Source organism: Dunckerocampus dactyliophorus, chromosome 3 (assembly GCF_027744805.1).
Source record: "Dunckerocampus dactyliophorus isolate RoL2022-P2 chromosome 3, RoL_Ddac_1.1, whole genome shotgun sequence".
Lineage (NCBI taxonomy): Eukaryota > Metazoa > Chordata > Actinopteri > Syngnathiformes > Syngnathidae > Dunckerocampus > Dunckerocampus dactyliophorus.
Window position 1 is genome coordinate 3,088,988 of NC_072821.1, and position 19,382 is coordinate 3,108,369.

Genomic DNA, 19,382 nt, shown 5'->3' on the forward strand with positions numbered 1-19,382 from the left:
TTCTGCCGTTGTTTCTTTCTTTTATTTTCCAACATTTTCTTCTCATGATTAGGACTTTATTTCCATGATATTTTGACTCTATTCTCGCAACATTATAGCTTTTTCCAGAACCTAATTTTCCAAAAATTAGGAAAATGATTTGTTGTTTTGTTTGTTTCTCATAATATTATGACTTTTTGAAAATGTATGTATTTTACTTTAATATTTCAACTCTATGCTTCTTCCTCATAATATTATGAGTTTATTCTCATTTAAAGTTGCAGCTTTTCTTCTATTCTATTTTCTACAAATTACATTTTTTTTCCCATTTCTGCTGTTGTTTGTATTTTTAATTTCAACTAGTTATTTTTAATCCAACTAGTTCAACTTCCTTCTTGCAGATTTTCTTCTCTTAATTGTGTCTTTATTCTCGTAGCATTATAACTTTGTCCACAACCTCATTTTCCAAAAATGACAACTTTATTTGTTGTTTTATTTGTTTGACATACTTTTACTACTTTTAAAAAAACACGTTTTTTCTTTAATATTTTAACTTCATGCTACTAAAGTGATATTATTTTGTCCTCTTAATGTTAGAACATTATTCTCACAAAATTGCAGCTTTTTTTGTTAGATTACCACTTTTGTGTTTTAGCATTTTTACTTTATTCTTGTGAAATTTTTGCAGCTGTTGAGTTTTCTTGTTCAATTATATGTTTAGAATATGACAGAAATGGCCCCCGGGCTGCACTTTGGACACCCCTGTTCTATATGACAGCAACGCTCTGCTGTTTTTAAGGAATCTGCTGCAAAATTGTAAGTCGCTCCCAAGTTTTGAACTGAACTCAAAGGCTCATGAGGCTCATAGGACCCCTGAGACTTATTTGAAATTCATCCAATACTGGAATACGGAGTCGTTACCCTGTGGTGTGACACGTCCTTGGAGGAGGTAAAGAGAGGGAAGCCACTTCAGTCAGACATTGGGTCTCCCACCTGTTTGTCTGGCTGACACAACAGGCAAGGCAACACGAGCCCGCCAAGTCTTCTCAACGCACAAAAGGACGAAGAGTCCGACATACGTGACCTTGGCGTGTCTGGATGCTCTCCAGACGCCATAAAAAGTAGAGCTGTGTCGGGCAGATGCATTTTCCCTGTGAACTCTTTGATGGCCTGAGGCCTCCAACATGGTGCTTACATGTGTCAGCTTTTAACGTCCCGGAGGTCTGCGCTTCCACACGGTGATGACGGGCAGATGCCTGAAAAGATGAAGACACGCTATCAGTAACTTGTTTTGTGTCTATCTTCTACATAAAACACAACACTATATAGCGTATGTAGACCTAAACTACACTACAGGAGACCAAAGTCCAGCGTCTGTCACCTGGATGTGATGGACATCCGGGGAGGAAAGTGAAGAAAATGAGGCTGGTCTTTGATCTAACGGCGGTAGTCCAGAACCTCTGTGGGGAGTCCTGGCCGGGCCTCAGGCTAACGCTTTGTATCCACTCACGGGGGGGGGGGAGGGCTGACAGAACAAGAAGGGAGGGGTTCTTAAGGGGGGTCTCGGGCTTCTTGAAGACATCCATCTCCAGCTGATTCTCCAAAACTAAGGAAATATTCAACAGTATATTGAATGCACTTACTTTTAATAACAACAACAATAATGTTAATAATAGTCACACATTTGTCCCTAATGACCAAAAATGTCCACTTACAAAAAACTGCTGTAAATACAGGATGTCCCAAAAAATGTGACATCATTTTAAAAGCGCTAATCTTGAAAACTACTAAGTCTAGATCTATAAAATGTAACAGTTTAGGTGGTGAACGTCATAAGTTTGTTATTATTTTTTTTGCACTCTTCATTTTTTATCTTTATTTAAAAAAAATTAAATCTTTTTTTGTTTTATGGAATGACTTATGGAAATGTATGTAATGATTTTAGAATCATCTTGTGTGTTGATGGAATGATTCTATGCGGTGATTTGATGCTTCTTTTCTGTACCTTGAGTAGGAATGGCGCTCTATGAATAAACTTGCCTATGATGGAAGCGATTTCATAAGTGTTCAATATGTGTACCGCTGGTGGCACGGCCGCACCAATTAAATTAGAGGCACCAATTAACCTAACATGAACTCTGTCTTATCGATCTTGTGACATGACTTGAAATACAAATAAACGTATACAAATCAATCATTCCTTCAACACCTTAAAGGCCAGTACGTGGACGTAACGCCTCTGTTCTTTTATCGACAAGAAAACAACAAAAATAAAACAAGCACTTTTCATTTTGCCGCATGCTTCAAATGGGAAAAAGCAGCGCCACCTGGTGGACAAATATAAAAATAAAAAATTGAAACCCAGCCGTCCAAGGTGAACTCTCACAACACAAAGGGTTTAATTAGTGGACGTTGGGGTGAACGTGAGGTCAAACGTTACTTTTTCACCAGGGCACTTTTGGGCTTGAGGAACGCATGCGTGACTTTGTGTGTAGCTTTGACATTTTAGGCTAATTTTCACAAAACAACTGAAAACTCTAAAAAAAACATTTTAAAAAAGCAGCACACTCTTGTAAGATAAACGATCACTGACTAGTGTTCCTACGAGTGCTCCTGCCACAGAGAATCTTTGACTCGCATTTTTGTAGTAGGTTCTTAACTCATTCAATACCAAAGACGTATTTACTTTTTTAAAACCCCAACGCTCGCTCCCGAAGACACGTCCTTTACGTTTTTTTGGTGTGAGGCAAAACGAGGGGATGACGCAAGTGCACAATAAAGGAGGTGACTTTTCATGGATGGATACTTTATTGATCTCCAAGAGAAATTCATTCATTCACATTTCCAGCAGCTCTGCAGAACAAACTTAATCACTTAAATCACAAAATAACATAAAACAAACATGACATGAAAACATGACAGACAAGAAAAATGAGACCATCGTAATTTAATCCAGGAAGTCCAGTCCTGCGTGTGTTTTTACCGCTTCCCCTCTGTTGTGTTGAAAAGCCGCATGGCGTGAGGGAGGAATGATCCGCTTAGCCTTTCGGTGGAGCAGGGCAGTGATAGTAATCTGCCGCTGAAACTGCTCCTCTGTCAGGAGATGATGCTGTGTGTTGGATGATGCTGGTTGGATGACGATGGAAAGGAGCCTCCTCAGTGTCCTTTGCTCTGCCACGGATGTCAGGCTGTCCAGCTCAGCGCCAATGACAGAGCCTGCCTTCCTCACCAGTTTGTCCAGGCGTGTGGCGTCCTTCTTCTTGAGGCTGCTCCCCCATCACACTGCTACATACAGGAGGGCGCTAGCTACCACAGTCTGGTAGAGCTTCTTGCATACGTTGAAGGACGCCAGCCTTCTGAGGAAGTACAGACGGCTCTGCCCTTTCCTGCACTGAGCATCGATGTTGGCGGTCCAGTCCAGTTTATCATCCAGATGCACTCCCAGGTATTTGTAGGCGTGAACCACCTCCACACCGTCACCTTTAATGAGAACAGGTTCATGCAAAAACGGCCACAAGGTGGCAGAAGCGCGTTTGATAAGAGCTCAACATGGATGTTTTGCATGTATTCGAGGGCTCGACAGCAAGTAGGAAGTGAGAGAGTGTGGAGGAGTGTGGCGTGCACAAGGTTACGCATTGTAGGGACATTTTAACGCATGCACACGCGCGCACACGCGCGCACACACAGTTCGGTTACGAATGTAAAAATTGTAAATAGTTGATGATGTTATATTTGTAAATAAATTGTTATTTTGATGTAAAACAACCCTTTTTGTGTTGTTTATGTTGTGGTATAGTTGTTTAGATATTTGAGCTGTCACAAAAGCAAAAAAAATGTGTCAAAGTGAAAGTTATGCTTGAAATTAATCTTTTCAAAAAAGCTGTTTTTCTTGTTTTTTTTTTGTTGGGAACTGATATTTTCCTGAAACTTACCTATGTTCTACTGCTGATTACTACAGAACGGAAAAAAGTAGAAACAAACTTTTTTTCTGATGACAGACGAGAGTCTAATCTTTCTTTTGGTAGGTTCCATGCTTTTATAGCCGTAGAACACAATATTCTCTGTGCCTTGAAAAATCAGTCACAATCGTCTAAAATGGCCGCGACTGAAGGGGTTGAATTTTGAAAAATGGCTTTGATTGAATGAGTTAAAGACATGACCGCTCTCTTTGACAAGCATTTTTGCAATAGGGCCTTAAAAACAGCAGATTGCTCCTGTCATATAGAGGATCTTTGTCATGTGTTTTGCAGTAGGCCCATAAAATCACAAATAAAAGTGGCCTACAAGCAATTTAGCGACGACGAGGCCAGAAACAAGAACCCGCATGACAAATGTGTGTGTCTGCAAGTGTAGACAGTCTGCATGGAGCATGAAACAAACTGCAGCGATTGTGTTTCAGCATTCGTGCCCGTCTCTCCCTGTGTCGCCACGCTGGAAGAGATCCACGGAACACACACATTCTTTGCCACCTGAGATTGTGAGAGTGTTTCTGTAACAGTGCACGACTCCATCGATCCACGCCTGGCTGGACACACAGAGAAGAACACGAAGAGAAGCCAGCATGGAGCGGAAGGAGGAGGAGGCCCGGCCCGGCAGTGTGTTTAGTGCTGGTTCTGCTCACACTGAGGCTTGTTGCATGCTTGTATTTGTGTGTGCGTCCCCCATGCAAAATGACTCAGCGTGCAGCCTTTCAAGCACACTGTAACACTTTAGACTCTCCATTTGTCATACAAGACCTTTACATGTAAACCCTACTGTTAATGTTACGCTAATGCTGATGTTTCATTCTATTATATAGGTTGAATACCATAACATAATAGGTAATACATATATTAATAATAAATACATATCAATTAATAATGACATAATTCTGTACTTTTGTAAAAAGCATTGAATATAACCATAATTATAGAAATATATCATATTATTACAGATAATAAGAATGACATTCATTGTAATAATAGTCACCTACACACTTACACATATGCATTGCATCCACTTTAAATGTGCATGAATATCAGTATGTTTGATACTTTTACATATCACCAGCTGAGCCAGAAGGCCATTGACGGACATGTACAATATTTTATGATTATCATTAATCATATCATCAATAGCAATATTTTGGCATGAATATTACAGCATGCATGGATACATTATAATATGCCTGTAAGAAATATATTATTAATAATAACGTGAACTATTGTATTTGTCGATTGTTGGGGCCTTTTTTGCATCATTTATTAATTCAGTTCGTAAAGATTGTAAAAGGGTACAAAGTGCTGCATGTGATGAACAGTTATTGTACTAATAGGCAGCTAAAATATTGTTTAAAAATGCGGGAAACAATTGTGAAAGCAAAAAATAAATAATGGGATTATTTTAAAAACAACGAACGCAATAAAAATATTTGTATTATTATCAAGAACGATCATAACAGAAAGCGCATTTTAATGTTAACCAGCATCGTCACACTTGCTTACAAAGGAATCACGCTTTATTTTTCCTTGTAGTTTTTTCAGTGAACGAGAATTCTGAGGAACAAAAACTGACTCAAAAAATAAATAAATAAATAAATAAACTACTAAAGTGACATTTCGGCATCCTGTCTATATAAACGCACAAGAATTATCGCATTTGCAAGGACGGACGGACGTGAACGCAACTCGCATGCTGCGCGTGAGCCTCTATATCGCGGCGTGCGGCGACACTGTGTTCAATGACATGGAATACAAAAGGGGCCAAACGTCCTTTTTCAATGGCGACAAAAAAAAATAAAAAGACGAGAGACAAAACGCCTTTTTAATCCGGATCATGCCACCGTTTTGACAACTTTATTTTAAATGGCTTTACGTGGAAAGGAAGGCTGGAAAAATGAGGGGGAAATGCTACCTTAATTCTTAAACAGGATAAAGTTATTCCTACCAAAGGCGTGTTAAGTTCTTTTGACAGCATAAATGATTACTTATTATACATTTTTTAAAGTTTGTGAATCATGCGTTTTTCAAGAATAAAGACAAATATTTGAAGATTATTTGCATCATTTTAATTTGACATTTTATTTGCGATATCTATTTGAAATATGTATTTAAATATATAAAATGCAATATACGGTACCAACTTTTTTCAAGAAATAGAAATAGAAATTATGCAAAAATGCAGTAAATGTACATTTTGAGATATTTAAAGATATAGTAAAAATATACATATCATTTTCTCGCTCACGACATATTTTTTAATCTAATTTAATCTAATTTTACATATATATATATATGTATATACTGTACGGGCCAAGAGTTTGGATACACCACATTTTCTGTATTTTCATGACTTTTACATTGTAGATTCTCACTGAAGGCATCAAAACTATGAACGAAAACGTGTGGAATTCTGCACTTAACAAAAGGCTGTGAAATAACTCTAAATATGTCTTCTATTATATTTAGGTCTTATACTTTTTTTTTGATAGCTGCAAACCTTTGCTGTTCTCTCAGTGAGCTTCATGAGGGAGTCACCTGAAATGCTCTCACGTCACAGGTGTGCCTTGGCAGGTTTACTGAGTGGAATTTCTTGCCTTATTGATGGGGTTGGGCCCAGCAGTTGTGTTGGGTCCAAACATTTGGCCTGTACTATATATACTGTATATATATATATATATATATATATATATGTGTTATATTTAAATGTAAAGACAATAATTTTGAACACTATTAAACAGAGGAGGGGGATTAAAGCATTAAAGCACACAAACACACACAAATGCACACATTGTTTCTTTTGGAAAACTGATGTATTTGATTATTAGAGTAAAGAATTACAGTATTTTAGTTGTTAGTAAAGTGTAGAGAAACTGGACCCATATAGAAGATCTTCCAACTTTCCAAGAAAGTGCATGTAACAGTCCCAACAGGTTGTCAAACCCAATATATTTATATTTATTATATTTATAAAAACACTATCCTTTTCGTAAATCCCCCTGGCCGCTGGACTCCTCTTCGTCTTTGCGAGATATATATGTACATCATCTTTTTGTGGTCGCCAGAGGGCTTGAACGCAACGATGCCGGGACATTAGCAGCACTGTGGAAACCCGGTGGAGAAAAAAAAACAACAATTAAACAAGAAAGTCTGAGGGAGGGGTGGGAGGGAGTATGGAAGTAAACAACAACAATGAAAAAAAAATACAACAAAAAGTATCAAGAAACACTAAATGGTCCATGTTTTGTCGTCCTTAAATAAAATGTAAGCGAGCGGAGCACGTCTAGTAGAGGAGGGGAAGTGAACACACCATCTGGGAGAAGATCAGTGTACATTATTTACAGCATCTTACAATGCATCACATAGAAGACATCATAGGGTTATAGCTACTACAGGACGAGGAAATAACTTAATGCCTACCTCATAGTACTACACATCTTTAGAAGAAGAAGAAGCACACACACGCTGTACCCATCCTGTTTGTTTTGTTTGTTTTCTTTTTAGAACTGTTAATGCTTCCACTGCGTCTCAAGCACGGTTATAGTCACTAATAAATAAGCTCCTGGAAACTATAACATGTACATTGTACAAAAAACAAAAAGAAGCCACTGGTCTTCAAAAAAAAAAAAAAAAAAAAAACCTGTTCTGTTTTCTCGTCATTTTAATTAGTGACGATTTCTTTATTGTCCTCCATGAAGCGCGTGAACCTGAAATGGGCGCCGTTCTCAGTGTTGGCCATCTTCTCCATGCCCGCCAAGGCGGCATTGGGCTCAGCGCTGTGCAGTTTGTCCAGGCTGCCCGTCAGGCCGCCGATGGGGGAGCTGCCCCCGTTGCCCACGCCGCCCGACATGGGTGGCAGGCCTCCGTTCTGGATCACAGAGATCTCATTGGTCTTCATGGCCAGGCCGTTGGAGAAAGCGGCGGCGTACTGGTTCCAGAAACTTGCTGGGTCACCGCTGCCCACCCTGGAGGACATATCCTTCTGGAAAATCTCCGGGAACTTGACAGGGTTGGTGCCCAGGAAGGCCATGGGGCCGTCCACGGAGAGCCTGCGGCCGCGTCTGGCTGGGGCGCTGTTCCACATGTGCGTGCCCATGTGGACCTAACACAGAGCAGGAATGCAAATTAGTTTACAAACTTGAGAGCTGCACATGAGATGATGCAATGGAAAAAATAATAATAATGCCGGGCCGCAAATTAAAATAGCTTCACACCCTGCATGGAGCAAAGCGGTTAGCTGCGTGTGGCGTAAACATCTTATTTTGGGAAGAGTGCTATGCGCTGCTTCATCTAATCCCTAATATGCCCGTCTCACGCTGGACTTGAGGGTTCTCTGTAAAATTATAATGTCCACTTTCACTGCAATTGGCATTTCTTGTCCTTTTGAGAGCCTCTTTCACACAGAAATCACGCAAAATAGCTGCATCACAGCCCTTACAGGCGATCTGTGCATGTATCCACCCGTGCCTTTTATACAGAAATGATGCTTTTCACTCAGCATCAGCCAAACAGATAACTGGCTGCATCAGTGTCTGGTGTGATGTAGTGACATAATGACAATCGCGTTCAACACAACAGGACAGGAGTAGTTAGAAACCTCACGTTCATGCCCCGGCTTTTTGGCATCGGCTTTAGACGCAGACACAGAGTATACAACTCTGGTGCCAGAGTTAGCGCACGGGGTGTCAGTGCAAGAGGTTTTAAAAATATCCCCAAATTCCCATTCAAGTTTAAGTCTTGAACCCATATCTTGACCCTCTTACCCCCTTTTTTGTGTCGCTATTCTGTATAAAAGGCACCAACACGGAATTGTTTTCCGCCTTCTGACGTAGTATCAAAGCTGTAACAGAGGGAGGACTCCACCTGCGTTTAAGGGTATTCCGCAGTGCGGGGTCCGGAGTGTCAGGTTTAACGCCATACACTCAATGTTCCTACCCTGTTGTGTTGAAAGTAAATTTCACCGTCTATGACAAGCACTTTAACCGTCACACCAGACATTGGCACGCATCTAATTATCTGACTGTTGTGTGAAAAGGGTTGACTTTCTCTAAAATAGACATGCGGCCTAGATGCTCTAACTGTGCGAGATCTCTGTGCAAAAGAGGCTATTGTGTTCTAAATTGTCCCTCTTTTATTATTTTGCATGCATTAAAAGTACACAGCACGGGGATCATTTGGTGCATACCTTGAGGTTTCCTTTGGTGGTGAAAGCACGGCCGCAGATGCTGCAGGCGAAGGGCTTCTCGCCGGTGTGCGTCCGCTCGTGGATCTGCAGGGCGCTGGATGAGGAGAAGCACTTGCCGCATGTGTTGCAGAAGTGCTGCTTGGGCGTCCGGCGGGGTGGAGCGGCCGACAGCACTGGGGATGTGGATGCAGACGACGTGACCAGGCCGTCCTTGCTCTCCGGGTGGAGGCTGTGCAGGAAGCCGTTGACCTCGGGCTTGCCCAGGGAGCCCACAGACAGGAGGGAGGGTGTGGGACTGGAGGACAGGCTGGTGTTAGAGGGCTCAAAGAGCTGTGAGGGCAGGTCTCGCATTTGATGGGTGAGCATGTGCTGCTTGAGGTTGCCCTTGGTGGAGAATCCCCTGTTACAGGCCGTGCAAATAAATGGTCGCTCTTTGGTATGGCTTCGATAGTGAATGTCCAAGGCACTCTGACATGCAAAGGTCTTCCCGCAAATGTCACAGGATGTGTTCTTGGTGGTGCTACGCTCGCGGAAGGGGAAAATCATGCCCATGGGGTCCTTTGAGGGATTGACGGATGTCAGGTCTAGGGCTCCAACGTTGGAGGGGTGAGGGTGTAAGATGCTGCTGTGCTCCAGTGCCCTGTGATGCCTTTCTTCCAGGCTGGGGGATTTGCGAGGCTGTGGCTGCATGCTAGTGGGGGACGGCGCCTGCATGGAGGAGGTAGATTCGGACACAGCTGGGCTTCCAGCGCTTTGGCTTTCAACATCCCCTCCAAGAGACGAGGAGTCATTGGTGAGGCAATCCCCCTCCGCTAAGCCATTAGCCTTGATTTGGCTGACTCGCAGCTCCTCCATGTCATTGCTGTGGACATTTTCTTGTCCTTCCTGCATGTCCAGGGCAGCTGGGGAGTTACACAGGCTGTCTTGGGAAGCGTCCGCCGACTTGGGTGTGTCTGGCACGCTGCTATCTGGGCCCTCCTCCATCCCTTCCATGTTGTCATCAGAAAAGTTGTCAAGATCATCAAAGTTTCTCTCATCAAATGAGCCCGTATCAGAGACCATGGATTCTGGGTAATTGTCCGGCAGGGGGTTGTTGGGGATCTGTCCGCCCATGTGCATGCGGATATGCTGCTGTAGGACCACGGCATTTGTGAACTTCTTTTGACATATGGGGCAAGAGTGCTGGACTCGCAGAGGAGGCATGGCCCTATGGACGCTGTAGTGGGTCTTTAGGTTTCCCTTGGTGGTAAAGGCCCTGCCACAGATTTTGCATTTAAAGGGCCTCTCCCCTGTGTGAGTGCGATAGTGCATCTTCAGCGCACTCTGACAGCTCAGCACCCGATGGCAGATGACGCATTCATTCGGGTCTGTCACCTTCCTGTCGATGTTCTCCACGAGCTGCTGCAGCTTGGAGGTCTCGGACCCCTGGAGGGGATCCAAAATGCCTCCAAAGGGGAATTTCGCCTTGAACTCAGACATCAAAGGCATGAGTGGGTTGGTCATCATGGGTGGGCTGTTGGACGTTGTGTACTCAGCGGTGCTCTCCGGGGCCGAGCTCACACTCGTCACGAAGCCCGAGGAATGGCTGCCTTCGTCAGTTTTTCCATTTGAGGTAGGCAGAGTTGCACCTTCACCCTCTTCGGACGCTCCACTGTTTTTAGCGAGAGGCTCAGAAGCACCTGAGTCACTTTTTGTAGTAGGAACAGGAAGGTTAGTTATGGCTATTGAGTGATCTTCCTTTTTGATGAAATGGGGCAGGCTAGGCATGGTTGGTGGCAGCAGCATGCCAACAGAGGAAGTCAGAGTGGGCAAAACAGGCTTGCTATCCAGCCAGCTGGTGACCGGCTTCTCGGGTGGCATGGACATGCCATAGGGAATGCCAGTGCTGGTCGGGATGTTGTCTAAATGCTCGGGAACGGGGTATGGGTTCATCTGGATGTGCGGGTATTTCTCTTTATGACGCTGGAAGTGCACCTTCAGGTTACCACGGGTGGAGAAGCGGTTTCCACAGATGTTACACTTGTACGGCCTCTCGCCGGTGTGAGAGCGCAGATGGATTTGCAAGGCACTGTCGCTGCCAAACACCTTGCCACAAAACCTGCACTTATGCTTGAAGAAGGCCTCTTCCGAGCTGCTCTTGCTTTCAAATGACGTGACGTTGGGTGGCTTGCTTTTCCTCTGCTGCGCCAGAGATGCTAAAGAGTTCAGGTCCTCCACAGTGGTGCCAACGCTTGGCAGCGAGCTGGAGAACATGGGGTTTCCAGGCGGGGGCTGAGGTAGAAGGGGATTCACCGCCGAGCTTAACAAGCTACCAATTGCGAAAGCTGGCGTGGATGACTTTGCTAGAGTGGAGTTAGTCACGTGACTGGGCCTCTTCTCAGGGGGCTGGGCATTGCCTGTTGATGGCCCCAGGGTGCTAATGCTCTGAGATGTCTCACTGCTGCTCTGGTTGGACTGAGGTAGCTGTGCTGCAGCGGCAAGCTGCTTTAGGCTGCTAATACTGGCCGACTGACTCGCCAGGTTCTGTGCTAGGCCTGCGGCTGCAGCCAGCTGTTGGGAGAGATGGGAGCTGAGGGTGGCCAGCGGGCTGGCGGTGGGCCCTATTGTGCCTGGAGCCAAGGTCGGGGGCACCTGCATTTCTGGGGATTGAGAGGCCAGGCGCAATATCTGGTGACGGATCTGCTCTATGAGCTGCAGCTGGTGGATCTGCTGCTGCTGCAGGGCTAGGAGCTGCTCCATTAGGGCGGGCACTGCCACCCTGGGCCCCCCAGAGGTGCGTGCCTCCTGGGAGAACTGGGCCACAGCCACTTTGGTGCTCTGCAGGTTTTCAATGATGACATTACTGTTGATCATGGAGAAGTTCCCCAGCTCGGCCAGGTTTGTGAGCTGAGGAAGAGGGGCAGAAATAGCTGAAGTACCAACTGCAGGACCAGAGGTGGCCCTGCCACTGAGGCTGCCCATTGTGTTGCTGGGGCTGCCGCTCTCCGTCTGGCTGCCTTCCTCTTCGTGACCGCTGCTCATTCCGGAAACATCCACATCCATGGATTCCTCTTTTTCCAGAGCGCTGGGCTCTAAAAGGTCGCCGCACTCTGTTTGATCAGTGTTATTAGCTGTGTCATTCATCTGGTCATCGGGATTGTGAGGGGGAGACCCCGGCGAGAACGTTCCGGCGGGGGAGACCGGATTTTCATTCACGATCAGTACTAACTGATTCTTAGTGCAATTCTTCTGGTGCTCCTCCAGGTCCAATAGTTCAAAGAACTCGGCGCAACATCTGCTGCAGACATGGGCGTCGGACTCCTTGCAGGGGGGGTCCTCTGAGCAAAGTTCTGCGTCCCCTGCAAGAAAAAAAAAAAAAGAGGAAACAGAGGATTAGTGATGTGGCAGCTTTATCTCATAAAATTCCATTGTTGCTAATCTTAACTTAATCAGTTTTACACTTATCCCCTTGATGTGCTCACAAAAAAGGCAAGGATCGAAAGGCAACAATAAGCTGAGAGAGGGCCTGATTCAGTGCCTCGGAAACAGATAAGAGGGGAAACAAAATCAATGAGAACTACTCAAATATCGCTTAAAAAGTGATCTTTGAAGACGTACATCAGCCGAAGCAGAGCTCATCATTTTCTCCAGATAATCCATCAAAATATAGAAGGGACGTGTGTGCGGGGGGGCCCTTTAATGAAATTTCATAAAAGGCCATCGATTTCCTTTACGTTCAAAGTCCGCTTGTCCACTCGGGCGCAAATCAAGCATTTGAAGGACTTATTAGACTTTCAATTTGCTGTCACCTTTGCTCATTTTCAGCCCGGTCATGTTGGACGACAGCGCTAAACTCATTTGTGTCCACTTGAACGAGAGACCAGTTATGCGCGGCTCGCACATAACGAGGAAAACAGGACAACACGTTAATGATATTAAAATTGTCTCGGAGGGAGGAATGATTGAATTACGTTGACCGGTAAAAATGCTGAGAAATCACGAGACGTGTGTGTGTTGTGTGTGTGTTGTGTGTGTGTTGTGTGTGTGTGTCAGATGAATGATTAAGACTGGAGAGTCTACAACATAGGTGTCAAACTCAAGGCCCGGGGGCCAGACCCGACCCGACCCGACACATAATTTGATGTGGCCTGCGAAAGCCTGGAAATGATGTGTTTCTGACACGCTGAACAAGTGAGGAACATCACATGCTTACGTAATTCAACAAAGGAGGAGGGAGAAACACATCTTATTTAATCGCACCAACTGGTAGTTTGTTCTCTTCATGTGTTTGACGTGTTAAATAATAAACAAACAATCCCTTCATCTTTGTTGCTTGATGTCTGTGTTCTATCAAGTTTGACAGAATAAAATGTGCCGCAGGCAATCGCGGCGCTTCTGAGCTCAATATTACAACAAGATAATCCCCTTTTAATCCAAATGGTGCGATAGTTTCATACTTGAATGTCTGCTTGTCACCTTGACTTGTGCTTTCAAAAGTTGTCCATCAGTTTGTTGGTAAAAACAAAAAAAAGGGAGCAATTGTCAATGAGGGCCACATGCAGAAAAATGTAAACTTTATCAAACACACTAAAACAATCCAATGTAGGTCCAAATATATAAAGCAGACACCAGAAAGACAACATATATTACAGTCATTTTAACTTTCCAATATTACTTACAGACAATAAAACAATGAGCTGTAGGTTGCAAATACCCCCCCCGGGCTGCTCTTCGGACACCCCTGATTTATATGGTTACACAGCTCTGCTATGTGGCCCACAATGAAAACAAGTTTGACACTCGTGGACTCTAAAAACAGGTCAGAAAACAGGACAAACTTGCAAAAATAAGTGGTTTCAGGATCTCGCAAAGCCCATGAGCACCTTTCAGATGTTAAATTTGGTGCATTTTAATAAACAGGACAAAACAAAGATCCTCCCTGGAGGCGCTGCAGACTTTCCTCTTTCTTCGCCCTCTTTTGTCCCTCTCAAATCTCTCTGTTTAACATACAAGTTGATTTACAAATTGCATTTCTCTATGAATCCCTTTCATTGTGACTGCCCCCCACACCCTCCTCTCCTTGCCCCATTCTCAACACTTTCATCAGGGCCAAGAATTCATTTGCAAATGAAACCCTTGCAGAAGTGCAGCCCTGCCCCACAGAGAGAGACAGGATGCCTCCCCATTGTTCACGCAGCATGGGAGCGGCGGGGACGGGGGACTGGGTGGAATGGTCCACCCGGCTTGGCGCTGCATGACCCGGGCCCGAGCTCATCCCCAGGCCGCAGCCCCCCTCCCTATCCTGCCCCCTCACTTCACTTCCAAAGCAGATTCAGTTTAATTCAAGGATTATCTTCCCCGTCAGTGTTTCCCTGCACCGAGACATCAGACAGCAGCAAAGTTGCCATGACAGTAACCCCACCCTGCCTCCCTGGCCCCCACACTTGCCAACTATGCAAACACATGATAACTTTTCATGCTAAATCTCACACTTTTTGGAGAAAAAATAAACACACACACACACAACACCCACCACTGACAGTTCATTTTGGGGAGAAATGTACGAAATGTGCAAGGATTCAATGATTTTACTCATGCACTAATAAATGAGCTACTAAAAAAGGGTGAGAAATTTCAAGAAGAAGGAAAGGAAGTTTGTGTGTGTGTGTGTGTGTGTGTGTGTGTGTGTATGTGTGTGCGCGCTACAACACAGAAAGGCGGGAAAAAGCTGCAATTTGCTTCACTTAATTAAATAAATGCATCCTTTTCTTTACTTGAACTCAAGTAAATGTTTAATTACTACATGAAATTACTCCAATTAATTTCCAATATAAAGATGTCAATATTTAACTATAATATAAAAAAAATCATATAAAACATAAAAGCACAATTAAATTATACATAGAATTAATTTAAAAGAAATATAAATTAAAATATGCAATTCAAGAAATGTATTTGATTATTTTAAAGGGTACAAAATGTCTATCGACAATTACAACTTTTTTTTTTGACAGTGTCTTCAAAGAAAGGTAAAAAATACACAGCAAAACAAGAAACGTAATTAATTTGTTAACACCTATAAATTAAAAGGTGGATTCAAAAAGTGTATCCTTCTTTAAAAAAAACAAAAGGGCACAAAATGTCTAAATTGTCTAAATGTCACCAACTTTTCTAACTTTTCTTGCAGTGTCTTCAAAGAAAATGGAAAAAAGTGTTAATTAAAAAAAATCTATTTAAATTAATATGTGCAATTCCAGACATGTAACTGATGTTTTCTTTCCTTCTTTCTTTCTTTCTTTTTTTAAAAAGCACATTCTGTTTAAATTTGAATAAATAAATAAATTCTACATTTTTACAACACTCCTGATAGGACACTTATTTTGCAGGGTCTTGAAAAATAAACAGAGCAAAAATGAAACATTTAAAGATAAAAATGAACATGCACAACCGCCTTGTTCACGCTTTTGAAAGCTTAACATTTTGAGCCATTTTGGCCTTCCTATCAAAGTGTGTGTGTGTGCACGTATTTAACTTTATTTAAACAAATGGAAGCTTCACATCGACAGGCACGGCGGAATAGCACAGATGCTAGCATTAGGCTTAATTCCCAAAATAGCAGGGATTAAGTTAAGAATTAAAATTAAGATCAAGCCAAGCTGCAGTGTCAGGATGGCGTGGTGTAGAAAAACTAGCGTAAAAAGAACACAAGAGATGCAAAAGATGGACTGAAGTGAAGATTAGTTTAAAAAAAAGAAGAAGATTTTGAGGTATAGAAAAGGTCCTACATTGTGTTTTTGGTAGGGAGGGGTCCACAAAACTTCCCACACCACACCAGATAAAGGGGGGTCCAGTCAAAACCACCTCGGTCCGGCCAGGACGACACTAAGCAAGCTGTAGTCTGCTAACATACATGCTTAAAGCTTTTGGGGTGGGGGTGGGGGGTAGTAGGGCTACACCCCAAGCAAATGACAAACACTCTCTGTTTGCACCAAAAAAAAAAAAGCAGAGTGGGGGCTGCCCTTGCCAATTTCCCCTCCAGGGGGGCCCACTCTGATAGGGCCTAAATATTGATAAGGGCCTCACTCATTCATTCACTTCATACAAGGGATAAAAAACAAGTGTCAAGGCCTCGCTCGGGCCGCATGCAGGGCTGACCAGGCGGGTCAATGGCGAACACAAGTGGATCTCACTGGGCCCTGAACCCTGGTCAGCCCCCCTACACACACGAGGGGGGCACTGGCAAAGGTTAAAACAGCTCGACACAATCTTCACACACACACACGCACGCACACACACTCTACAACACAAGGCTTTTTACTATTTTTGCTCCCGAAAAACCAGCATTATCAAAAATAACCACCATTTTTATATACAGGACATATTTGTCCACGTTGACATGATGAAAGAAAATGTGCACCTTCCAGTGACACAAATATTTGTAAAAGTTGATTCCGTGCAGAACTTCATGCTGGCTGAAATAAAAGTCATTTAGGTTGCATTTAATATTTCAATCAGCCTAAGATAATCATCATTGCAATGCATTTAAAGTACATCTACACGTGCAGATGTTTATATTATTTACGATGATCAGTATTAATTCACATATTTTCTTCCAACTGTCCTTTATTCCCTTTGTTGCCATTGCAATGTCATTTTAATGACATCACTACAACTTAGGACGTTAAATGCTATTAAAAATATAATAATAATAATAATAATAATAATAATAATAATAGTAATAATAGACGGTCAACAATGAACTTTGTTTTGGTGCCCTGCTTGTTACACGCCTCCCATCCCCTTTACCCCACTTTAAACGCCACTTTTATTTACATTTGCATCACGATGCAATGAATTACAACGGAAATCTCCTTTGTGAATTCACCTAAAAATTCCCTTTCCCATCTCGGAGTTGATTAATTTCTCACTTCAAGCGATTTAATACTACATTTGACACCGAATTATTCATTACTTGTGATTATGTCACAAATGACTGTACTGTACAACCCTATTTCTCTTTTTTGTCTCCCCGTTTTTGTTGAGTCAACCACAATTTATTTTATGATGTCTGAGCGTGTGACTCACTATGAGTAAGACTTTATCATATATGATGAACAACAACGTATCAGCCTTGTTTCGTTTATGTGCTCACTTCGTTTAACCTCAAATTGCGCATCTCATTAATTCCCTAATAGAAATGTAAGGGCATTTGCACTACAAGCAAGCGTAAAAAGGGAGGTTTGCACACTTTGGAACGTGTGTGTTTGGCCTATTATTGGACGGGCAGGGTGGTCCGAGGTAAACGCGTGTGTTAAAAGTTGGAAAAGTTTTAAAACAGGCGAGTTAAAGTAGAATACGTGTATTCGTCCATGAAAATTCTTTACAATGGAGCCTAATGAAGTCCTTCAAATGCGAAAAATAATAGAAAAGTTAATTATTATAATAATTATCTAGTAAAGTTGATGGCATTGGGGATGAAGCCGATTGATAGAGTACATTTTTTTAATTATTACAAAATAAAAACGGAATATTTGGACTGAAAATGAAGTATTTGTGTTGAGGTGAAAGGTGGAGGCTGGCGGGAGCGGGACTCACCATTGTGGCCGGCTCCGGGCAGCTGAGGGTCGGACTGGAAGTGTTGCGGCTTGGCTTGTTTCCTCCGCGACATGCTGGCTGGCACATGGGCGAGCGAGGAAGAAGAAGAAGAAGAGGAAGAGGAGGAAGCAAGTAAACCAAAAAAAAAAAATGAGTGGGGGGCCTCAAATTTTTACGCACATCGAGCCCATCCAACGCGCATGTGCCACGTTATGATTATCAATAATGCCTTGCGATTAATCATACAGGGAGGGAGGGGTGATGATGGAGGAGGATAAAGATGGGAGGGGGGGGGGGCTTCTTTGAAAGGCGATTGGCACCTCGCCAGCCCCCCTCCTATTCAAATGAAGCCTCTTTAATCAATTAGCTCCTGATTTGCTTTTGCTGGAGAAGAAGAGATGGAGGGAGGGGAGGGGGGGGGTCTTCTTCTTCTTCAAGCCTCCCACCCCAAAAAATGACTCCTCTCGTGGAGCTTCCCAAACTCCTCTCCCTTCTACGGAGGCTTGTCAAGTCCATATGATGAAGCGCTCTCGTTTTTTTTCAAATGTTGCCGAACTTTCTCCTCCTCTTGACCAGATTTTGTAGTCCGTACAAAAGTGGCACCTTTCAGATGACGACGGCGATCGTTGTCCACCTCCAAGTGCAAAAATCCACCGCTTCGGTTCCGTCCAGGTCAGGTTTTGGGTAGTTAAAAGGTGCTTTTTAGACGGGAACACGTTGCCGTCGCACGCCGCACACAGCGAATAAACAAACTTTTCCAGAGGGCCCAGTGCGGCAGTGGGACAACCGCTAAGCTCCGCCCACACGCGACATGATTGGTTGGAGAGCTGTTCAGTCACCAGGCTTGGACACGCCTCCGTCTCCGCCTACTTATGCTCTCTCTCCTCTTCTCTCTCGAACAAACTTTTTTTTACTCCACAGGATGACCATAAAGTACATAAAACCTTTCCTCCTCCACCTTTTTCATCTGGCTAGTTTGCGTGTAACCCTTTGTGCTGCAATTCGCTGTGATACTGCCAATTTTGGTATAGAAATATCAAGTAAATACAGGGCCAGTATCGCCGATATCGATACTTGTTGATAATGAATTAATGAGTTTGAGATTTTTGCTTTTAATTCGTTGATCATGATTACAGTTAGAATAAAACACTTGGACAAAGATTTAGGCAAACCAAAAATAAATGTACCAACACACTATTTTGCGAACACTTTAACAATATTTAATGAACCAAATTAAAAATTGAAGAATATCAATAAATCTTTTCTTTTACTGTCTAACAAAACTGGTCCTCTCCTGCGCACGCTCATGGCTTGAGTCCACCGAATGAGAGTCGACAGCGCTGGGCATTGAGCTAAAAGCCCGAGCTCTCAACCCGACTCTTCTCAGGGAGTGATGTTTAGTAACTACTTTGACACAGCTGCATGCCTTCCACCAGTAAATACAAGCACATCTCCGTCAACACTCCTTTTTCCCGGGCTACAGTGCAAAGCCTTCTGGGTAATGTAGTATATAAACAGTTACCCACACAGCAGCGAGCGACAGCAATCTACGAGAACAATGGTGCAGTGTATTGGCAGTGCGCAGTGGGTAATGGGTAGTGGGCAGTCGCCCCCCCACCGGGGGTCGGAGAATTTTCTTTGCATCATGGTTTGTTGGTGGCGGAGGG

The 19,382-nt window shown here is 43.3% G+C and overlaps 1 protein-coding gene across 2 annotated transcripts; it reads right to left on the reverse strand.

Annotated features, from left to right (window-relative positions):
- Positions 1-7,110: 7,110 nt before the first annotated feature.
- Positions 7,111-18,475, reverse strand: sall1a (spalt-like transcription factor 1a). 2 transcript variants are annotated; one of them, XM_054771637.1, is made up of 3 exons: positions 17,716-18,475; positions 9,142-12,479; positions 7,111-8,058 (listed from the first exon to the last, which is right to left on the reverse strand). In XM_054771637.1, exons 1-3 carry the CDS (start codon positions 17,786-17,788, stop codon positions 7,618-7,620), a joined length of 3,852 nt encoding a protein of 1,283 aa, XP_054627612.1. In that variant the 5' UTR covers positions 17,789-18,475; the 3' UTR covers positions 7,111-7,617. The 2 variants fall into 2 exon arrangements, with proteins under 2 accessions (XP_054627612.1, XP_054627613.1); XM_054771638.1 differs by lacking the exon at positions 17,716-18,475 and adding an exon at positions 15,906-15,988.
- Positions 18,476-19,382: the final 907 nt, after the last annotated feature.

What these genes read in the sequence shown, in the direction of transcription:
- sall1a (XM_054771637.1), bottom strand. Translation starts at nt 17,788, where the DNA reads ATGTCGCGGAGGAAACAAGCCAAGCCGCAACACTTCCAGTCCGACCCT. An exon ending in GCCCGGAGCCGGCCACAATG is followed by an intron (nt 12,480 to 17,715) that starts GTGAGTCCCGCT and finishes TTTTTCTTGCAG; the next exon opens with GGGACGCAGAACTTTGCTCA. An exon ending in CCACCAAAGGAAACCTCAAG is followed by an intron (nt 8,059 to 9,141) that starts GTATGCACCAAA and finishes GCTCTGTGTTAG; the next exon opens with GTCCACATGGGCACGCACAT.